Here is a 20,849-nt window from a genome sequence, read left to right on the forward strand (position 1 = left end):
CAGTGGCTCGCATTCGTATGTGGAAGAGATGGTGAGAGATCATCCTTCTTGGATAGAAGTCGTGCCTGGAGGCTCTAGCACAGTTTATCGGAAGGAGAAAGGATGAGTGGCGTGTGAAGACTGGATGTAATGCTCGCGGTTGTGGGCATCTTATTTGATATAGGGATCGATATGGTCGCCTAAGGTGTCTTTCTATGTATTTCGCCTTTGTCTGCTCATCTTGCTTTGACGCTGCTGTGCGCGTCTTGCAGGTGATGCGTTTGTTCGGTTCGTTGCATGAGTTGCTCCCAACGTGCTCCGCAAGGGACGGTTGTTGGCGCACCTCCCTGTGGCCTGCGCATTCAATGGTGCTTTTCTCACTGCCCACTCCGCCGATGAAGCCTCGTTTCACTGCTATCAAGGCTGTCGACTGACAATCGCATTGTTTTCTGTGTGCCACCGCACCGCAGCGGTGGCGCACACTCCTCCTCCCTGTCAACTCAAAACTAACGATGCTGCTATTGCCCCTGTCTCCTTTCTCTCTCAGAGAGAGCACACGCAATAATGCCCTCCCTCGCATCCGTACGGCGTGGCTCAGCAATGTGCTCTCAAGCGCCGTGCCGAACACCATTCCTCCGCTTCATCTCGTCTCTCCCACCTCTCACTGCCAGACCCTCCCTTTTCTCTCTTCTGCGCACGTTTTTTTTTCTTTCGCTTCGTTATCATCGTTTTGTTATTCCCTGCCTCCCCACCACCACCACCTTCAGCTCACCTTACCTCCGTTGCCTCTGCCGTTCTGTCGCTCCTCCTCCTCCTCCGCGCATCCCTATCGCCCTCATGTCAGCCAACATCCGTACAGCTCTCTCCGGCACCAACCTGCCGATTCTGGCCGCAGGGCTCTCTGGTGGCCTGGGTGTGGTCCTCGGTGCCCTCGGCTCCCACGCGTTTCTTGAGCTTATGGACACGAACCAGTTCAAGGCGTACAACGTAGCGAACCAGTACCACCTTGTCCACTCTATGGCGATGCTCGTCGTGGCAGCGATTGCGCCCCGCGTCACAGAGCCAGCCGCTACCTACTTCCGCCGTGCCTATCTCCTCTTCGCCGCCGGCACAGTACTGATGTCGGGCTCGCGCTATGTCCACTGCACAGTGCATAAACCTGACTTTTTAAGCAAGTTCCCCGCCGTGGGTGGTGCAATGCTCGCGGCTGGATGGGTATGCGTCGCTCTTGGCGGCTCCACCTTGAAGGAATAGACGGAAAATGAAGTAGTATTCCTGCGCACCGCAAGCCGATGCAGAGAGAGAGGAGGGAGAAAGAGACAAACAAGAAGGGAAAGAAAAAGGATGCATTGGCTCTGTTTCTAGTCAGGAGAGTGGTAGCGTTGGTTGTTTCATGCCTCTTCCCTCCCTCTACTCCTTCTCGCCCGCGTCGATTCCTGCCAGCAGTATAGGGACATGCACTTGGGCTGGGAAGGGGAAAGGAGAGCAGAGGCCAGTGATGTTGATGCCAGGCCACAGAGAAAAAAAGTGGGAGGAGTGAGCTTTAAGGTTTGGAGAAGGCAGCACTCGAATGAGAAGCGATGCGTTGTGCTGCTGCAAAACAGCCAACGGCAATCTCTCCACACACACACACCTTCTCTCTTTCGATTGTGTTTACCACTTCCCAACCCCTTTTTTAATTCTCGTGCTGCCTAGCGTGTACGTGGGTAGGCAGGAGTTCGCGCATCGCTCGCAACGGCGAGCACAGGCACAAGGCTCATGGGGCAGACACATCGGCCTTGTGTGTATGTGGCCCACGTCTCTCTCTCTCTATCCTCCACATCGCTTTTTGTTTCCCAGCCTCTCCGGGTTAATGTCCGTGTGTAGGGGAGAGAGGGTGTGTGTATGTGTGTGGGTGTGTGTGCCCCTCTCTTACTATTCCCCCCCCCCCCTCTTCATGTTCCTTTCTAATTTTCGTACTCTTCGCGATTTTTCGTATGTGCCGTTTTTTTCTTTTTTCGCGAATCCTCCACTCTTTCCTCCGCCTCCTCCCACCCCACCCCACCCCACCGAATGCCCGTGGGGAAAACGGAGGGGAAGAAGGGGGATCCCTTCGCCTTGCGTAATGTTTGTTTGGTAGGGGTTTGCTCTGGTGGTGGTGGTTCCCGACATATTGTGCTCATCGTGGTAAAATGGCGGCGACGTGTTTTCATCTAGTTGCTGCTGTGTGGGCATTCGCCTTGTTTGTGAAAAGCCTGGGTGTGAGAGAAGACGGGGAGGAAGAGAAGAGTACCACCACGGCGGGGAGAATGAGAGTGACGCGGCTGGGAGTGAGGAAGACTGTCGTGGGGTACTAACTAGTTTGCATGCGCGGCTGAAGTCACCTCTTTGCAAGGGACGGCAGTTGCAGTAGTGGTACAAGTGACATTGCTCCCCCCTCTCCAGTGACGAAATCTATACGTGATCGCTCAGTATCCCATCTTCACTCCTCTCCTATGCACGCAGCATCTCCTCTCGCTCGCTCTCTTTGCCTTCTTCTTACCCCTCTCCCTAACACCCGCACCTCAATGATTGCACTCAGTAACGCAGTGGCGAAAGAAAAGATCTAAAAAAGGAAGCTGTACGAGGAAAACAAACGCGAACGAATAGCAGCGCACAAGAGGTGCTCTGCCACACGATGGACGAGCGCGATAGCGAGTAAAAAAAAAAATTAACAAAAGAGGCGAACGGGAAAAAGTACTGTGATCAGCAAGCATGAACGTGGAAAACGCCCTCGGAGACGGACGCTAGTGGGGGGGTGGAAGATCAAGCTTCTGCTTGATCACTTGCAAACGCGTGACACACCTCCAATAGCGAAAGAAAAAATGAGAAGCGAGTACTCGGTAAATGCAGAGATCACAGAGCGCCTGGCTAAGTGCGCGTTTCTATGCCTGTCTCAAAGTGCTTCCCTTGTACAGTTGGGTGTCTTCTCCTTACGTTTCGTGTTGCTTGTGTGCTCTTCTTTCTCCCCGCCCCCCCCCATCCGCTCCACCATATCAGTGCATCTCCCTCCCTTCTCGCTCTCGTTCACTACGGCAGATGGTTGTGGTTGGTGTTCATAATGCCGCGTGCAGGCGCACTGAGGCACGAACGAGAAATGGATGTGAAGCTGAGATTATGATTTGCGTCCTAGTAGCGCTCACTTACACTCGCATTACACAGGCACACGTTCGGACATTCAGCTGATGTGTTCTGTATCTTTTCCTCTTCCGCACATCAGTCCTGGCTGACGTCCACAGGTTTCCACTCTACAGAGTCGCAAAGTGTGTTGGCTCTCTCTGATGCTATTTGTTGGATCGGCCTCTCCTCCCTCAATGTATGGTACCCTCCCACTCGCCCGTCCCCGTTGCTGCCAACGCCCCTTATCACACCAAATATGACGTGAAGGTCCTCCCCGCTACAACACCCACACACTGAAATATTTTAGCATAACGCAACTCATCGCAAGACAGCCTCCACATTGCCAGCAGCGTCACGCACACTAGGCACATTCCAAAACAATCAGTGGCCAGTGCCCATAAAGATGATGTTTCTGAAGGGCGCACATGTGCCCATAATCCTAGTGGGCTGCGTTGGTCTCTCCAGCTTTGCCATGGATGCTCTTGGCGCGCACCTCAAGACGAAGATGAGCATGCGTCAACGCCGCTCTTGGTTGACGGCGAACCAGTACCACATGGTGCACACGGTAGCGCTGGCAGTCATTGCGTGGATGATGGTGCTGGCGAAGGAGTCTCCCGAAGCGTCTTCGCGTCTGAACAAAGGCTTCTACCTGATACTGACCGGCGCCCTTGGATTTGCCGGCTCCATCTACTCGCTGTGCCTCCGCATCTGCCCCAAGTTTATGGGCCCGCTCACCCCTACCAGTGGCCTTGTGCTTGTGCTGGGGTGGACAAACGTGGCGCTGGCTGGCCTATACTGGTGACGAGGTAACGCGAACCGGGAAGAACAAAGGAAAAAGAAACAAGGGAGGGGCGTTGAAATGAGAGGCAATACTGGAGACTCCACCTTCGACCGTATTGACGGAAAGGTCATTACTTGTTTTACTTTTCGGGGAAATCAGCTCCGTTGAGCATCGCAACTGCTGTTGCGTTGCTCTTCATCATCTCCCTCGCAGCTGATTACGCTCTCCAATATGTAGCAGCTGGGGAAGGACTCGGAGTGGGAGAAAGGTGTAGGGAGGGCCTGGGACGGCGTCAGTGGCGCATAGTCTGACTCCTTGGTGGAACCTTTTTGCTAGCGCGCACCGGTGTGTGTGTTGGGGTGGGGGGGGGGGGTATGTGTGTGTGTGTGTGCTTGTTGTTATATATAGCCGTTTCCATTGCACTCCGCAATCGCCTGGATGCCTTTTTTTTATTATTTGCTTTGCTTACCGCTGGAGGGGAAGCCATGTCGTACATCTTGTCGAGGCTTGCGCATTACATGCCTGCGTGGCTCTCCTCCTCTTTAAGCAGCCGCCCATCAGAGCCTGAGAAAGAGGCAGAAAGGCAAGGCGCACATTGTAGGCTGTTTTGCGTGGTTATATGCACCCGTGTCGGAGGACAAGCCCCTCCTTTGTCATTGTTAGTGAACCCGCGTTGGATCGCTCTCGACCAAGCGCATTGTTCGGTTGATACTAAGCTGCATCGGTGTTCTTCTTACTGTCCCTCTCTCTCTCTCTCTCGTGTTCTTCTCCTTTTGCTTTTTTTTTCTTTATCGCTTTTCTGGGATGTGCTGTGCTCTACGCCGCTGCCCCTTCCGAATCACCTTTTTCGGGCTCCCCGTCTCCCCTGCTTGGACTTATCGACTCGAGAACTGAAGGAAGAACAAGAGGGGGCGCTTCTGGAGAGAGGAGACCACGAGACCGTGGTAGGGGGTGAGGTAGACTGGGGAAGAAAGACAGGAGGGGGGACACTGATGCATCCCCAAGCAACCTATGTGTTTACGTTTGATTGCTTCTTGTGCGAGCTCCTCAGTTTCCTGGCGAAAAGTGGAAGGGTGTTGAGGGGAGCGGCAACTAAGATCAGCGCGCACGCCACATTGGAGCGGGGGAAACCCCACGCACGCACGAGACTCGAAAAGACTGGCACCGCAGCGCTCCTCCTTTGCTGGCTGGCTTCACCTCCTCCTCTCCCCCTTTTTCGTCGTTACGCTTTGGCGGCTTTGTTTTGGGCAGAGATGGAGGAGGGAGGGAGGGGGGTATTTGCCCCTCGGCCGTTCCCCTTTCGCGACTTCCTTTCGCCGCATGCGCACAGATTTGTACTCCGCACGTGTGAAGTGTGTGGGTGAAGTGTGGGTGTGGGTGTGTGTTGGCCAACCTCTCCTCCCTCCTGCGCGCCCTCCGCAGAGGCGACGCAGCGAGAGCGAAACAGAATGCACATAAGTGTAGGAGGACAGGGATAGCCATGCAATGGCCTTTGAATAATTTGTTTAAGCCATGAGACTGACGGAGAGTACGCACGCCACACGTGTTCGCTTCACTTCACCATGTTCAACCTTTTGTTTGTATCTCGGTGGTACTTCTCTCTCCCTCTCTCTCCGTGGGGCATGTGTGTGTGTGTGTGTGTCTGTGTGTACTCTTATGTTCGACAGCAGGAGCGGTTCTGCTCGTCCACTCTGTGAGCGCTCTCGTTGTACGGACTTCATGCAAAGTACGTCCACGGAACAGACATATTGATAGTAAGGCAACGGGAGTAGGGACTGCAGGCATCTGCGAAAGCCTTTCTCCGCGGGCGTGTGTCTTTCGTGAGGGGGAGCGGGAGGGGTTACCACTTTCCCCTCTGGCGCAGGACGACAGCAGCGCGGCATCCGCCAAACTCATTTTTTGACTCCGTGCACACAACCGCCCGCTTTCCTTGGTTTTCATACCTGACTGGAACTGGCAGCAGGACGGTGGTGGGCGCGTGCGACGCTGCGCAAAAGACGGAGACAGCGGTGCATTGCTGCTAGCACCAGGCACGACCGCGACACCACCCCCTGGATGTGTGTATGTGGAGGGGGAGGGAGGGGGCGCACAAGTGTGGCTTGACCTGCACCCCGCGCTATACAATCTCATTGACTTTTCGCCTGTACCAATATGAGCTCTTCTCTATCCACCACCACCACCCCACTCGCCTATTTCTTCTCTCTTCTACACTTCCCTGCCTCCACCTGCGCGCACATGTCTTCTCTTTCACGGATTCTGTCCCTCGAAATAAGAAAAGCGCATACACACACACACAGCCCCCCTGCATAGTCAGAACTCACAGCAGCAAGGCAAGGCAACAGGCTCCGAAAATGGTGTCTATTCCGTTGGCATACAGTGGCGTGCTTGGATTAACTGGCGTCATCGCTGGTGCCGTCGGCTCGCACGGGCTGAAGGCAAAAACTGTGGAAGAGCGCAACGCCTTCGCTGTGGGCTCTCAGTACCAGCTCATGCACAGCATAGCAGCCCTTGGTGCCATCGCACTCAGCCAGACAGTACGAAGCTTGAACCCCACCGCGGCGAAGCGGCTGCACATCGCCGCCTGGATGTTCCTGGTCGGGACAACACTCTTCTCGGGCACCGTGTACGCGCGCGTGTTTGGTGCCCCTACGTCGATCCGCCAGGTGGCCCCGGCGGGGGGATATCTCATGATGGGTGGCTGGGCCTGCCTCATTGCCGCTGCCGTCGCGCTGTGAGAGCTCAGAAGAGATACAACCAAAAGCAACACAAATTCCGTTGTGTGGCGAACAGTAACGAGTAGTCCTAGCAGACAAAGGTGATGAAAAGTCTCGGAAGCAGTGCTATTATGCCCTTCCAGGCGTGTGCCTGCGCATCAACTCGCTATTTCCAGCACGAGGTGATGGTGTAGCTGCCACAATGACGGAAGCTGAGAGACTGCGTGGCTGTGGTTGAGGCTGCAACCTTCGCCACCCCCTCGCTTGTCACGCACTCCTCCTGGTCGCGAAGGCTGCCGCGGCGGCGGCTGAATGTGGTCCGCTGTCGGGTACTAGTGTGCTGAGCTCCTAGTCAGTCCTCCTCACCAACGCCCCTTTATGTCTTTGCGGCACATGACCGCCTACCAACACGTACCTACAACCGCTCTCTCTCTCTCTTCAACGGCTCTGTGCCACCCGGGCATTCACTCTTATTTCGCGCCTTGTCATGACCCTTCGTCCCCAGCACCATGGCCTACGCACCTCTTCTATGCTACAGCGGCCTCCTGTGCTTCACCGAGGCGACCGCCGGCGCCTATGGCCTCCATGGGCCCAGTCCCCCCGGAGAGGACAAGCTCTGCAGCGTCTTTGCGACGGAAGCCCACCGCCAGCCGATCCACCAGCATTGCCTTCTTGGCCTCCATTCTGTTGGCGGGGCCTCTACGCCTAACGAAACCAGCGGGGGTGACGCGCATGACCGTGGCCGCGTCGAGATTTCTCATCGACATCCGCGTGTCTGCCGGCGCCTGGTATGCACTAACGCCAGCCCGCTGAAGCGACTACAAAGCGCTCAAGCCTCTGGGCGGTGGGCTCATTGCAAGAGTGGGGTGTGGCGCGGTGCGACCCTTTCTGCTCTCGCTCTGTGACGCGGTCTGGAGACACTCGGTTTAACAAAGACGAAGGAATGGGAAGACATACTTGCGTCTGGCCGCCTCGCCATGAGGGAACGAGAGGCAGCACACGAACAACTCGCCCTAACGTAACGTCAGCTAACTTTCCACCACGGCAAACGTACTGTTGTCCGCTCTTCACCCCTTCCACTCCCAACAGCACCGACACCACCACCCACCTCACCCGCTTCACTATCATCACCTCCAAAAGAGGGGCGCTTTCTTTCTTTTCTTCCTTCCTTCGTTGTCTGTCTGACACCTGCCGCCTACGTAGGCCCCCTCGCCTTTATAGTTCACATCATCGGCTCAGTGAACTGAAACTCACTCACAACTCTATGCGCCGTGGGCGCATGGGGGTCCTCCTTACCACCGGGTCCCCAATTTCCTTCGCCATCATCTGAGCCCCTCCCCACCCCCCTCAATCTTTCGCCCACAGTTGCTGGCCCCCCCCCCCCAGAAAAAAACCTACTCCAGCGCTCTTGGCATACTCGGGGTGAGAGAGAACGGTGCACAACGTTCCTTTCTGTGTGAGGAGAGGAATTCTGTTACAGGTGGACGTGTGCAGAACACGTCTGCGAACAGTCACTCACGTTCCTCATTGGGGGTCTGTCACGTGTTGTCCCTTCCCTTTCATTCCTTATGCACGTTCAACTATGTTGCCTTGCATGGGTCGGGGTGTGAGAAAGTGAGGGAGGGAGTATCGCAAGATTTCCCCTCTTCCTCAGCGCATCCTCAGCCATCTGTGCATCGCGGTGTATGGGTGCACAGTCCTACGGCCGTGCGCATTACCCCCTTCCTTCACGGTTTCTTATGTTGCTCACTCTCTCCACGTACACAAACTTATCCAACTCTCGCGGCTCACTCCCACCTCTGCGCATTACGCAGTTGTAGACAACGTCCTTCCAGTGTTTCGACTCACCTCACGCCTACTGGCCCCTCGTACAACGCTCTTCCTTGATTTCTCAGGCTCCGCATGAACGTTGTAGGCGCCGTGCAGAGCCTACTTCGCACCAATCAATCGCGCTGAACAGCCCGCTTCTGCCACCACTAAGGCGACGCAAGCAGAAATAGAGGTGCAGCTGTCACCATGGCGCCCAAGGCCCACCCCGACCCTATGGCGAGAGGTCCCTCTTCCTCCTCGAAAAGTACCGCAGACCCCATGTTGCAGGGCACGTATGAGCAAGATGAGTCGAACGACGTTGAGCTGTCGACAGACGAAATTGCTGCCTTTGAGGGGCGTCTTGAGCACCAGCGTGGTGGAGGCCAATCTGCAGCGGCGCTAAACGTATCGAGGACACGCGAGTCGGGTGTTTCGCGACGGTTGTCAGCACCGGTGGCCAGTCATGCCCATCAGCCGCATCCGTCTTCGACCACATCACTGTCGGCGGCCCCCAACGCCGCCGACACAGCGTGGGCTTCCTCACACCGCGCCGCCGACCGTGGCATGTCAGAAGAAGAGCGCGCAGCGCAGATACAGCACGGCGCTGACGTCGAGGATGTGCGCCGTCTCGAGGACCGCTTCGGCGGTGGCAATGACGACGATAGCGATGACGAGACGGTTGCACGCTGGCGTAAGATGGGGCTGTGAGGAGACCAATGAAAAAATGCTCTCCACACCCATGGAGCTACTTCACAACGTTTGTGTGTGTGTGCGTGTGTGCGTATGTGCTGATTGACCGAGACCGCGCCAAGCTAGAGCTGTAGCTGGAAAGGCGAGGGACAGGGGCCGGGGAGGAGAGTTCTGGACGTTTGCAAGGTTCTCTTGACATTGCCACCACCGCCCGTGACCCCCTCCCCCTTCCCTACACCTCTATCTTATCACGCAGTAGATGTACATATCTGCCGCTCATTTTCTCTCTTCTTTGGGTCTTTCCCTTGACGCACGCGCAGCAGGGGACGTGGCCGGCTCGCGTATGGCGCCGTATAAGTAGAACGTGAGGTGACAGGGGTTGGAAAGGAAAATGGATCTCAAGTACTTGCAGAGAACCCTGTTAGATTGACGTGTACGCACGGCGGCCTTCCTCCGCGATGGCGGTGCTGGCGTCTCTGCTGCTTGTTCTATGGTTTTTTCTCCACAACCTCGCGGCGTGCGCTACTCTCTCTCTCTCTCTGCCTTGCGCGCACTTCGCACACACGGAGAGACAAACGTGAGGATTATTTCCCCTTCTGTGAGCAAAACGTCTTGTTTTCACACTACATCGCTCTTCTCTCACCGCTCGCTCTCTCCCCCCTCCTCCCCTTCTCCTTGTATAGTGACGCTGGTGTTGACGTGCTCATCCTCTCGCGAATACGCGTGCGTGCCGGCTCCTCTCTTTGTGCATTTGGCATCTTTTCTTTTCCACATACATACATGCATGCGTATGCAGGCACAGACACACAGAGAGAGAGAGAGCCACTGACGGCCATCGCACACCACCATCTTTGCCATAGAAAAGGAAAAAGAAACGCATACATAGACCAGGAAGAGGAAGCCGAAAAGCCATACCACTGCCGTGCCCTCTCTCTCTCTCTCTCGCTTCTTCTTTCACTCTCCCCCTCTCCCCTTCCTCCTCTCACTCGACTACTTCGCATGCGCAATGGCCGAGAACGAAGTAGATGCCATTCTTCAGAACTACTTTGCAACCATTGCGGAGAAAGACTCCGATGCGCTAAAGCTGTATGAAGACAACAAGCGCATGCGCCACCTTGTCGAGCAGACGCTGAAGGCCCGCGAAGAGCTTGAGGCACAGCTTTGCGCAACGCAGCTACTCGTCACATCGCTACAGACCGACCTGCGCGAGAAGCAACACCTCATAGAAGCACAAGAAAAGGCTAGTGTCGTCTGGTGTGACAGCGTTGCGGAGCTGAGAAGCATCCTTGGCCGTCCCTCCGAGGTAAAGCAGGGGCTGTGCGACGTCGTCGACGACGTGCGACGCATGTTCGCTGAGCTGCGAGGCCTTCAGCAAAGCATGCAGTACGCACGATGGTGCTGTGATGAGTGGGAAGCGTACGTGTTGGGGTCACTCATTGCTTCGGAAACCCGCGAGCGCCGCGTGTTCGAACACGCAGCAGCTCACTCACTTCAAGCGCTGTGCGAAGCCGCCGCTGAGGTTTTCAATGTGCGGATGTGGGCCGCTGCGCAGAAAGCGGCCACGGGCTCCACGATTGCGCACTGGGAAGCCTGGCACGCGACGACTCAGCAAGAGCACGAGAAGACTGCAGAGAAGTACGCACAGGCTCTACGTCGAGCCGAGCACGAGGCGCGTCATCAAGCCCGTCGTGCCGAAGCTGCCCATCGAAATGCGGAGGAAATGGCGCAGTTGCTGGAAGCTCAGCAGCACGCGGAACGTGTTGCTCACGAGTTGAGAGTCGTGGAGGCAGAGGCGCAAGTGAGCTTAGTAGACCTGCTCGTCCGCCGCTGCACCGCCGCGGAAGGAAACTGGTGCGACGCTGTGCTAGAAGTGCGCACCGTCACGTGCCGGCTGAAAAATACCATGGAAGAGTTGAGTGGCCTGTCCCAGACGCACGAACAGGCCCTTGTGGAGCTGGAGCAGAACCGCTTGCGTGTCTCGAAACTTTCGAAGAAGGTGGAGCAGTTCAAGGAGCAGCACTCAGAACTGGAGGAGCTGCAGCAGCGTTGCAGCTCGCAACAAGAAGAGCTGCAGAGCCTTCGGGGCAAGTACGTAGCCATTGCAGACAAGGAGCGCACCCTGCGATACCAGCTGAGCACCTCCACGGAATGTGCCGCCGCAAAGCTGCTGGGGGTGGAGGAGTCCCTCCAGGCGGCCGAGCGGCGCACGGCTGTGCTGGAAGAGCGCCTCCGTGCCAAGCAAGAAGAAGCTCGGGCGGCACAGAACGACGTTGCGGCGCTGCGGCGACAAGTGGAGCAACATCGCACGACAGATGCCGTGTTGCAAGCCACACAACAGCAGCTGCGCGCGACCGAAAAACACGCTTTCAACTTTCAAGAAGCATTGGAAACGTTGAAGGCGGAGCACCAGGAGCAGTTGCAGGCTGCACGCGACCGTCATGCGACAGAGATGGCCGCACTCGCTGAGGCCAACGAAGATGCGCTTCATAGCCAGGCTGCACAGGCTCGTGCGCGCGCCGTAGAGGCAGAGGAACGCGCGCAGCGGGCAGAAGAGACTGCTGTGCGTGAAAAGGAGGCCCTGCAACGAGAACTGCAAGCGTGGACGGCGGAGGTGGACACGCTGAAGTCGGAGCTTGCCAGAGGCCGCCAGTGTGCTGAGGCAGAGAAGACTGCAAGAGAAGTACTCGAGCAGCAGAGCCGCAGTGAGTCAAGCGTCTTGCGCAGCATGGTTGAGCGCAGCTTCGATGATGCGCGACGAGGCCCGCAAGTGGCAGAGCTGCAGACGCGCATGAAGAGCCTCCAGCAGCGCAACCGCCTTCTGGAGGAAGCGTGCCGACGCAGTGCCGGTGTCATTGCACAGCTACGGGAAGCGCTGCATCGTGAACAGATGACGTCACGCACGTTGCGGCTGACAGGCAACTCCCTGTCTGCGTAACGCATGGCACACAGAGGCGCACGCACACGCTTATGTTTTTCCTGGGTCAGGCTCCAATGCTGTCGTCGCGCAGTCACTGGCGCTTGTCCCTCGCACCTCCACCGGGCAACTCCGCGTCTCCCTTTCTTGCCCCTGTATTCCCACTGCTTTCTTCTTCACATTGTACAAGCTGCTCCCATTAGGTCAGTCTCTCAATCGAATGGGCAACAGGTGTGTATATCTCTCCATCAATCCCAGCATGACTCCAGAGCTTTCTTTTTCATGCTTGACCGGCGCTGATAGTCACGGACGAGCCAACAGCGTCAGGACAAAGACCGTACGTATGTTCGTTTCTCTTGCGCTATGCATTGCCAACGCATCTTGCACCGACGGCGATCGGTATGGACTCACAAGGGAGGCATTACTGCCCTCCCCCTCGGGAGTCGTGCGTATCGTAGCCTCTTCACGCGCTGTTTGCGTCGTCTCTACCGCACCTCTCTCTCTCTTACACACACACACGCTCTGCTCCTCTCTCGGACTTTCCCTCTTCATCCACTTCCTTTTCTCTCGCTATAACGTGGCACACTTCGCATGCCGACACGCACAAACGCAGGAAAGCAGACGAAGAAGATCCTCGGCGATACACGAGTATGTAGGCGCGCGCACACGCACACACACACACACATACACACACACACGTATTCTCTCCCACTCTCGATACCACCGTCTCTCTGGCGACCATGGAGACGGAGCAAGTAGATAATATTCAGGCCAACGTGCTCGCCATCCCCACCTTCGAGGCGATGGGGTTGAAGGAGGACCTGCTGAAGGGCATGTACCGCTTCGGCTACAAGCAGCCCACCGCCATTCAGAAGCGCTTCATTATGCCTTTCTTGAAGGGACGCGACGTCATCGCACAAGCGTCCTCTGGCACAGGCAAAACGTCTGCCTTCTGTATCTGCCTTCTGCAGGCGTGCGACCCGCACACGCGTGAGCCGCAGGCCCTCATCCTCTCGCCGACTCGCGAGCTGGCTGTGCAGACGCAGGATCTGTGCAACAACATTGGCCACCACATGGGGCTGAAGGCGTACGCGTGTATTGGTGGCAAAAGCACGGAGGAGGACATCCGCCGCCTGGAGAATGGTGTGCACATAGTCTCCGGTACTCCTGGTCGTGTCTTCGATATGATCCGCCGCAAGAGCCTTCGTGTGAACGGGCTGAAGACCCTTGTGCTAGACGAGGCGGATGAGATGCTGGGTAAGGGATTCAAGGCTCAGATTCACGACATTTACCGTATGATACCGCCGCTGCAGATCATCCTCGTGTCGGCGACACTGCCGGCTGACGTGCTGGAGATGACGGAGAAATTCATGACAGAGCCCGCGAGCATTCTCGTCAAGCGCGATGAGATCACTGTGGATAGTGTTCGGCAGTACTTTGTCTCCGTCGACGAGGAAAAAAACAAGTTCGATGTCTTGATGGAGTTGTACGACAGTCTCACAATCGCCCACGCGGTAGTGTTTTGCAACACCCGTAAAAAGGTAGAGCAACTCGCGAAGAAGATGACGCGCGAGAAGTTCACTGTGGTCGCCATGCATGGCGACATGCCCCAGGCCGAGCGTGACGAGATTATGCGGCAGTTCCGCGATGGTCACAGTCGCGTGCTCATCACAACTGATCTCTGGGCGCGTGGCATTGATGTGGAGCGCGTCTCGCTTGTCCTCAACTACGATTTGCCGCTCGCGCGTGAGCAGTACATTCATCGCATTGGCCGCACTGGTCGCATGGGCCGCACTGGGCTTGCCATCACATTCGTGCGCCATGACGAGCTGCGCTTGTTGCGCGATATCGAGCAGTTCTACGCGACGCAGATTGAGGAACTCCCCGCGAACATCGGAGACCAAATGTAGAAGAAGGAGGCAGACGCAAGGATGCAGAGGGTAGCGCGCCTCTGTTGTCCTGCCACCCACTTGTTCGAGCTGACCACAGCAGCAGCAACAGCAACAACGGTGCCGGCGCGGGCATGCACAGATCAGCCCAAAGTGATGCACGTACGAGCGAACATGTGACTCTCTGCAAGCTCAGCGAGAGGCGCTGCAGACCTGTGGCTCGTAGCCTCTTTTCTGTGTGTAACACCTGATGCTGCACGCACGGTGAGCACTGATCTGAGCGCTTCGAAGAATGGTGGGACGAGTCACTGTGGTGAGGTCCGTTGTGTGTACCGTGGGTGTGACAATGGGCGTGTGTAGGTGTTTGTATGTTTCTTCGCCGTTGCTACGTTAACAACAACCTCCCTAAGGCAAAGTGAATAAAGGAAGAAAAAAGGAAGCCAAACGTGTCTCCCTCCACTCGAGGAGGCCGTGACACGTAGCCGGCTGGCTCTCCTACACAACACCTCCCGTTTGGCGTGTGTGTGTGTGTGTGTGTTTGGGGTGGGGGGGTCTGCGTCAGTATTGCTCTTGAGCACTAAAGGCACACAGCTGCCACCGTCCTCCAGAGGTGCGCGTTGTCCTCCATCTCCTCTGCAGCCCTTCTACCCTCTCTCTTTCTGTTCTTTTGCTCCATCATTGCTCCTGCGGAATCTCGTCTTGGGACGCACCATCCACACCCTACTCAACTCACGACTAAGTCGGCACATTCCGAGTCACATACAATACGTCGTCATACAATTTTTTTCTGCGTTCCCTAGCGCGCACACTTCCTCTTTCATCAGATCTAGAATCGCTTCTAACTCAACCTCATTGTTGGAGCTCACAAGGGTAGGGGGAGTGCACGAAGGGAGAAAAAGTATAAAACCGAAAACCTGTTTTACAGCTCACGCCGTCCCCTCTCTCTCTCTCTCCCTCTCTCTCTTATCCCCTTTTTTCCTGTGCGGGTGCCGACATTGCAACTAACGCGCGCGCCCTTCCCCTTTGCCCTCTCTCGCATTGGCGTCGTCAATTCATCACTATTGGGTGCACGTGTAGGTCAGCGAGGTGTAGAGTGCGGACTTCGTAGTTATGACCACCGTTACTGCTGGGCCTGATTCATTCACATCCTCCTCATCACCCTACTCTCGCACACATTCCGTCTAACAGGCACGCACGGACTTTGTCCACCCCTCCTCCCGCGCTATGCGAGTGTTCGTGTCTTTTTTTCCCCCCTTGTCTGCGCTTGTCACGCTTGTGCTTTGCAAACACCATCGCGCAAATTGCTGATTTGACGGGTCTCTCTCTCTTTTTTTCTTTTGCCTCCGTCTCCGCCCCGATTGGCTGTTGTGATCGCTTGTCTGTCTTCTTTGTCTCCCTTTTTTTTTGCGTGTGGCGACGTTGAGGTCGTCGCGCTCTCCCCAATTTTGCACCGACGGTCACACGAGGAAGGGGGAGCAAGCGAAGAGAAACGCGTTTTATAGCGGCACTGCTGGGGTTTTTGCTGTTCGTCTTCTCTGCTTTGTTGACTCGTCTACCTGACTCGCAATCACATCCACCTCTCCCCTCCTCTCCCTTTCCCCCAGAGAAGCAGAAAAAAAACGTAGAGAGCTGCATCTCTGGTCGTCGCTCACGCACACGCAGCACCCTCTCGCCATCCCTGTCTGCCTCCTCATCGTCGTTGTCCTGTGAAACTGCTTGTGTGAGGGGGGGGTTGAGTTTTTGCTTGGGAAAAGTGGTCTCTTGCTGTCACCACGGTAGATCGAAGACGTCAACACCGCCTGGCTCTCTTCGCTTCTTTATTCTCTTTATGCTGGCCTTGGGGGCATTTGCCTCCCTATCGACCCGTCTCGATTGTGTGGATTCGGGCCCTTTTTGTTTGCTCTCGTTCGGGTGCCCAGTCGACCCAGACACGTACATTACGCTAACGTACGCACAAAAAAGCACAGCACTGTCAGGCGGGGACTACGGCTGGTGAGTCTGACTGCCACCTCTCGTGTAAGACCAGTAAGGAACAAGAGCGTAGCGGACTGGGGGCAAGACGGCGATAACACCTCACGAGTGTAAGGCGAGAACACACAAAACAACGAGGAAGAGAAGTGAATAGTACTACATGCGACGGAGCCGCTTTTAGGATCGCAGAAAGGCGTACCTACGCGTAATTGTGCCCCACGAGCCCGTCGAGAAGAGCACTAAAGAAAGCAAAAAGGGCCACACAGCACTAAGCAAAGGAAAGCGTAGTGCAACTTTTAGGTGTCGTTAATTTGGCCGCTTTCTGCTCATTTTTCCCCTCCCTCTCCTTCTCGTCTGCCTTCATTTGTGTGTCCTTTCTGCAGTGTTCGCGTCTACGCATTGTATGTGGGCGTCTGGGCACGCGTGCGCGTGTTGGGCTCTCTAACATTTCGGCCTTCATTCCCTCTGTGCCCCCTTTTTTTTCTTGCTCTTTTCTTCGCTTCTCCCCTCTGTCCCTCCCCGTCCTCTTGGCGTACATTTTTCCTCGCTCGTGTTCATCGCACACGTGTGCGCGCTCTCTGGCTTCGTGCGTACGTGTGTTCGTCTTTTGCTTCTTTGTTGCTTCTTCCCTCTTTGCGGTTGCTTTAAATCGAAAACGAACGAGAGCGAAACGTAGTGGCATCGGGGGTGTCACTGAGTGTCTCCCACCCTTCTTTCCTCCCCCTTCCCCCCATCCCACTCTCTCTCTCTCTTTCCCTTGTGTATTTTGTTTTTCTCTCTGTTTGTGCGCGTACGTGTGTTGCGCCATCTCCATGTTGACTTCATCTCTCGCTCTTCTTGTCTTTTTCTCTTTGGCTGGCTGGTTGCTGCTGCCGCTGCTCTCGTTTGTGCTCCCCACCCCACCCTCCCCCCACTGCCACACACGCACATACATACATACCTCTGCGCTTCGGTATCTTGGCGCGCTTTCTGCTGTCTCTTCATTCCCTTGCTTTGTGCAAACAGACCATCGACACAAAATTAGCGTAACATCTCTTGCCCCCTCCACCTCTCCGCCCTCCCTCGCTCCCTGGGTCGCTTGGCGACTTTACGGCCCTGTCTGACGCTGTTGTTATTGTTCGTGTCTTCTTGCTGGTGCATATTCCCCCCTTCCCCCTCCCCTCCCTCAAAAAAAAAAAGAGAAAAAATTGGGTGCTTTGCTCCGTGTGTGTTCATTCGCTACGTAACGCATGTGTTTTCTTTTTCTTTTTTATTCTCCTTGCGCTCCCTGACACCTCATCCGGGGTCGCTGCCTTAACTAACAAATCATCTGCCTTTCCGATGCTCTCGAAGGTGATGTTCACGTCGGCAGGGCCACAACCAGCCTTTGTCTCACTCCAGAATGCAAGCAGCAACAGCAAAATGGAAGTGACAGACCCACTGAGCATGTCGTCCGAAGCCACCACCACCACTGTCGTCACTGGTGGGGTGGCTGGTCGCTGTCCACCGTGTTTCACCCTCTACCCAACAGGCGCGGACAGAGTGGGCGCGCTGCATGATGGGGATACCGATCACCTTGCACCCACGGCCTCATCCCCAGCGCGTGGCCTGGACGGCGTCTTGTCTTCTGCATCAAGGACGAGCAAGTTTGGTGTGGCAGGGCAACCTTCCACCCCTGCGTTGCCAAAGCGCAAGTATCCTAAACTCCTCACTCAGCTAGCACACGAACTCCGCTGGATGCACAGGAACTTGCGTCATAGGTGCGACAACCCCTCTAAGCATCGTGTGAACAGCGTTTCAGATACATCGCAGAGACCCAGTAGTCGTTCCTCGGACTCTCCCTCTCCCCACGCCGACGGCGAAGGTAACGAAGAGTTGCGCGTCACAACGAGCTTGCGCAGCTCAATGCGGAGCTCGTCATACCTGCGAAGTGAGATGATGAGCCGCGGCGGCAGCACCTCCACGCGCCACGCACATGGAACGGCAAGAAACGCAAAACAACACAGCCTCACACTGGTGAAGGATGAGGCGAAGCAGGTGCACCCTGCCGCTCTACCAGAGGTGACGCCTGACCCATACGCGCCACCCTCGTGCCAGTACGTGGTGCGACACCTCGAAGTTGTGGATGCGGAGGAAGACGCACTTGGCAGTGCCCGTATTGACAGACCTACTGACTCTGTGATGGGCGCGGAGCATGCTGGTGGGGCGTACAGGGCTGCAGGGGTTTTGGGGACCACCTACCGGGGCCACGGTGGCTCGTCGTATGCGGCTGAGTTTAGCAGGGACGACACGAGCGATGTGGAGGTAGGGGGAGCTGTCACCGCCAGCCCATCAGACCGGCAAGGTCTCACAGTGAACGGTGCTCTTGCAGCCCAGGGCATCCGTGAGGGTGAGCAAGCGGACGACGATGCGCCAGCCTCCGGCGACTCATACCAGGTATTCTTCAGCCGTATCGTCGCCCTGCAACACCAACTGCATGACCTGGAGCGACAGACGGCCAGACTTCGCGCGGTCTATGAAGAGGAGCAGCAGGCACGTCTGCGCTCTAAGTCCAAAGGTCAGCATCTGAGTTGGACCCGCACTGTCGAGGCTGCCAACACGATTCACTTTTGGCGCCAGAAAGTGAGCACTTTGCGTCTCTTCGAGGCGCAGTACATGAGCATACTGAAGCTCTTCCAACAAAATCTACAGCTCGTCGATCCTGAAACAGAAAAGGCTCAACAACTCTGGCGGTCGTCTGCGAGCGCGGCTGCAAAGTCTGGAGCCACTCCAGTCGCTATGCAGGCTCGCCGCACGTTTCTCTCCTCGCCGCAGGTAATTGCAGTACAGGAACAGCATTTGAAGAGCCTTGGTGAGCAGATGAAGGCGTGCTGGAAGACGCACACGATGCTGAGAGAGGAACTGCGCCACTTCGAGCAGTGCGAAGTGCGCGTGCCACACGTCACCTTCACCACGGCAGGCATGGACATCGAGCACTTTATCGCTTCATTACCACCGCGGATTGCACCCTGCGTCCTTCGCAGCGTCCCTTCGCACAGCTCTATGCGATCACTGGACAGCCTCGGAAGCGCAGAGACGCAAATGCTGCTGACGGCTCAGAACTTCTCCCTCACCTCAAGTGACTACGACACTGATGAGAACACCGCTAAAGCGGCAAACGCAAGCCGCAAAGTTGCCGATGCGTCTGGCCGTGGCGGCAACGGATGTTCCCACAGCAGTCACCCCCTTACGCACCCTTCCCTGTGCCCTGCTGCCGCGTCAGCATCGCCGCTGGCGTCGTACATAAACCTCACGAGTATCGTTACCAGCACCCCAGCCTCGCCTGTCATACCAAAGAGACTGAAGTATGTCATTCGCTCCGCCACACTCGACCATGAGGAGAGCAGAGGCAGCAGCTTCAAGAGCTGCATCGCGCCGCTCTACATGGACTCCGGGACATCGACCACCAACTCGCAAACGCGGGGACACAGTGAGCGCCATGTGACGTTCGCGCTGGAGCCGGAGGTGCTCGACGCGCGCCCTCGCTTCAGCGCCCACAGCCGCACCGTAGAGTTGCTAGAGCAGATTTGTCTGGACAAGCAGGCGCTGTGGTGCGCGTTGCCAATGCTGGAGAGTGCCCTGGAAGAGCGCCTTGGTCAGCTGGCGCAGCTGCGCGCGCAGTGGAATGCGGCCACAGCAGGCGAAGCGCTGACCCCCATGCCAAGGGTCACGTCGCAGGTGTGTGAAATCGTTGCCCCTAGCGATGCTGGCCCCGAGTGCTACGCACATGCTGAAGCCGCGGCGTCCTCACAGAAGTCATTTTCATCGACGACCACGCCAGAGATAAAGACGGAGAGGAGCAGACGAAGCAGCAGCAAGGTGAACCTGGAGGTGTGTACAAAGTGCTCCGTGATGTAAGCTGGGACAAGCAGTCGTCTTTACAGAGCCCAGCAGAACGATGGGAGGGGACTGCATCACACTCGTGCTGGGTTTCCGGGAAAGATGGAAGAAGCAGGCGCACGCAGTGAGAAGATGTCGTACTTTTGTTTTGACTCACGCGCATATTTCCCAGTCTTGCCCCCCCCCCCCTGAGGGGAACACACACACACCATACACACACAACATTTCTTTTCGACAGTGGCTGTGTGCGCCTCCCTCTTGGGCTTCTTTCTGGGCAGTGAAGTGGACAGTTATCCGAGGCATTAGTGCTCTCCCCCTCGTTCTCGATTTATCCCTCCCCCTTCCACCTCCTCCGCCAGTGCCTTTGCACACTCTCTGCGAATAAAAACCCCCACAGGGGACAGCGACGCGCGGGTGCGGATGTAAACAAATCGGAGATGGAATGGAAGCAAAAGACAGACCCACGCGTTGCGCCCATATACACATATATACGTGTGTGTGTGTGTGTGTGTATGGGTGCGAGTACAGGCGTGTGCATCCTTCTAGCACACCGTGTCTGCTTGCCCTTTCACTGCCATCGCTCCACCACCACCACCTTAACGGAGCAGCACCGTGGCCGTGGTGTTGCCTTTATTTTGCCCACGATCGCTTCCTCTGTAGATCTCACCCCCCTCCCTCCCGTCTTTTCGTTTACATCCTATGCGCTGCGTATGTTGGATGAATCGTCGACATGATTCGAAGTGGGCGCGAAAAAAAAAAACGTCATGGTGACTGCCCAGTCTCTTCGGTACGGCGCCAGCCCAGGCCTGCTCGCTGACACCAAGAGTGGGTATCCCTGATGACAGGGGACGCCTCAGTACGTGGTATCCAGAGTGCAGTGCCCCCTCCCCCAACTCTCTGTGGGGAAGCTGGAGCGATGGATCGCTGCTGCTGTCCGGCGGTGAGGTCCCGGATGGCGTTGCGTCGAAGCGGCCTGCGACCGCGGACACGTCTGTCCAGTCCATGTGATTGGCCAGGGTGCCTTCGTAACTCGAACGCAGCTTAGCTCGGCCCTCGCTCTTTACTCGTGTGAGGAGCCTGAGTGTCACCCCAAAGGGAATGCCCCC

At 56.4% G+C, this 20,849-nt stretch overlaps 7 protein-coding genes across 7 annotated transcripts, besides 1 other annotated feature; all 7 read left to right on the forward strand.

The window, feature by feature from the left end:
- Positions 1 to 816: 816 nt before the first annotated feature.
- Positions 817 to 1,233, forward strand: LPMP_281590 (hypothetical protein; the record flags this gene model as incomplete). Its single annotated transcript, XM_010702197.1, has 1 exon — positions 817 to 1,233. The coding sequence occupies one exon, from the start codon at positions 817 to 819 to the stop codon at positions 1,231 to 1,233; it is 417 nt and encodes a 138-aa protein (XP_010700499.1).
- Positions 1,234 to 3,520: 2,287 nt separating this feature from the next.
- LPMP_281600 (hypothetical protein) lies at positions 3,521 to 3,919 on the forward strand (the record flags this gene model as incomplete). The annotated part of the gene is made up of 1 exon (XM_010702198.1): positions 3,521 to 3,919. The coding sequence occupies one exon, from the start codon at positions 3,521 to 3,523 to the stop codon at positions 3,917 to 3,919; it is 399 nt and encodes a 132-aa protein (XP_010700500.1).
- Positions 3,920 to 6,249: 2,330 nt separating this feature from the next.
- On the forward strand, positions 6,250 to 6,633 carry LPMP_281610 (hypothetical protein; the record flags this gene model as incomplete). The annotated part of the gene is made up of 1 exon (XM_010702199.1): positions 6,250 to 6,633. The coding sequence occupies one exon, from the start codon at positions 6,250 to 6,252 to the stop codon at positions 6,631 to 6,633; it is 384 nt and encodes a 127-aa protein (XP_010700501.1).
- A 1,995-nt stretch (positions 6,634 to 8,628) lies between these two features.
- Positions 8,629 to 9,129, forward strand: LPMP_281620 (hypothetical protein; the record flags this gene model as incomplete). The annotated part of the gene is made up of 1 exon (XM_010702200.1): positions 8,629 to 9,129. One exon carries the CDS (start codon positions 8,629 to 8,631, stop codon positions 9,127 to 9,129), a length of 501 nt encoding a protein of 166 aa, XP_010700502.1.
- A 988-nt stretch (positions 9,130 to 10,117) lies between these two features.
- LPMP_281630 (hypothetical protein) lies at positions 10,118 to 12,046 on the forward strand (the record flags this gene model as incomplete). The annotated part of the gene is made up of 1 exon (XM_010702201.1): positions 10,118 to 12,046. One exon carries the CDS (start codon positions 10,118 to 10,120, stop codon positions 12,044 to 12,046), a length of 1,929 nt encoding a protein of 642 aa, XP_010700503.1.
- A 719-nt stretch (positions 12,047 to 12,765) lies between these two features.
- LPMP_281640 (ATP-dependent RNA helicase FAL1, putative) lies at positions 12,766 to 13,935 on the forward strand (the record flags this gene model as incomplete). The annotated part of the gene is made up of 1 exon (XM_010702202.1): positions 12,766 to 13,935. The coding sequence occupies one exon, from the start codon at positions 12,766 to 12,768 to the stop codon at positions 13,933 to 13,935; it is 1,170 nt and encodes a 389-aa protein (XP_010700504.1).
- Positions 13,936 to 17,205: 3,270 nt separating this feature from the next.
- On the forward strand, positions 17,206 to 19,761 carry LPMP_281650 (hypothetical protein; the record flags this gene model as incomplete). Its single annotated transcript, XM_010702203.1, has 1 exon — positions 17,206 to 19,761. The coding sequence occupies one exon, from the start codon at positions 17,206 to 17,208 to the stop codon at positions 19,759 to 19,761; it is 2,556 nt and encodes an 851-aa protein (XP_010700505.1).
- Positions 19,762 to 20,448: 687 nt separating this feature from the next.
- Positions 20,449 to 20,849: part of a repeat region that runs on past the window's edge.

This window comes from Leishmania panamensis (assembly GCF_000755165.1).
Source record: "Leishmania panamensis strain MHOM/PA/94/PSC-1 chromosome 28 sequence".
Taxonomy (NCBI): domain Eukaryota; phylum Euglenozoa; class Kinetoplastea; order Trypanosomatida; family Trypanosomatidae; genus Leishmania; species Leishmania panamensis.